Source organism: Oratosquilla oratoria, chromosome 25, assembly GCF_046742065.1.
Source record: "Oratosquilla oratoria isolate Oo_2021 chromosome 25, ASM4674206v1, whole genome shotgun sequence".
Classification (NCBI taxonomy): Eukaryota; Metazoa; Arthropoda; class Malacostraca; order Stomatopoda; family Squillidae; genus Oratosquilla; species Oratosquilla oratoria.
This window is the reverse complement of record NC_134801.1, coordinates 48349377-48350111: the sequence shown is the minus strand read 5'-3', so window position 1 is coordinate 48350111 and position 735 is coordinate 48349377. Positions and strand designations below refer to the sequence as shown.

Sequence of the window (735 nt, the reverse complement as noted above, 5' to 3'; positions counted from 1 at the left end):
ACAAAAAGATATATACCCATGTATTCTTGAGAGTCAGAAGTTCACTCCAACTCACAATTCATGAAGGTCTCTCAGCATCGAAATAAAATCTGCAAGGTTGATGAATGGCTGGGAGGATTACCACTGTAATCATCTACAGACGCCCTCATCAAGTTGAAGGGCTTCCTATTGTGACAAATAATTAAGGATATCCTAATATCGTTTTGTCTGACACCAGGAGAATTCATTAAGCCAACAAGGCCGGGGGGGGGGGACCTCCCTACATGCCCTTAAGTTAAAGGGTTACGCACAGACGCCGTCGGGCAAATCCTTGACGAAAACCAGAACAGAGTAGCTGATCCAACAGACGAACGCACAAGTGGACACTCCACAAAGGAAGGGTGGATGGGTGGGTTACTATATATATCCGAAGATTTTCCATACAACTGTGTCACACTTCACTGAGCACAGCCTGCACCATGATCAAGGTGTGTGAACTTCGTTAGTTAAACAAGAAAATAGTAACAATATCTTTATTCCTGTGGCGCACTCGGTGAAATTCTTTGAAACAAGAACATGTCGCCTTCGTTTCTGTCCCCGGGCTGGAGTGGAATTCAATCAATCGAGACTTCGTTTAGCTTGCAATCCGACTATCGGCTGCAAAATCAACGCCTACTCTTTATTTGAAAATATCATATGGGGCACCAACCTCCAGAAAGGGTTTTCAAAATTCTTCATACGGGAACGACCTCTCCT

General features: G+C 44.1%; 1 protein-coding gene across 1 annotated transcript in view; it reads left to right on the top strand.

The window, feature by feature from the left end:
• Positions 1-458: 458 nt before the first annotated feature.
• LOC143039118 (uncharacterized) overlaps positions 459-735 on the top strand; it is a 1569-nt gene continuing 1292 nt past the window's right edge. The window contains exon 1 of the mRNA XM_076208974.1: positions 459-467. Coding sequence (XP_076065089.1) covers positions 459-467 — 9 coding nt within the window. The remainder of the gene's footprint in view (positions 468-735) is intronic.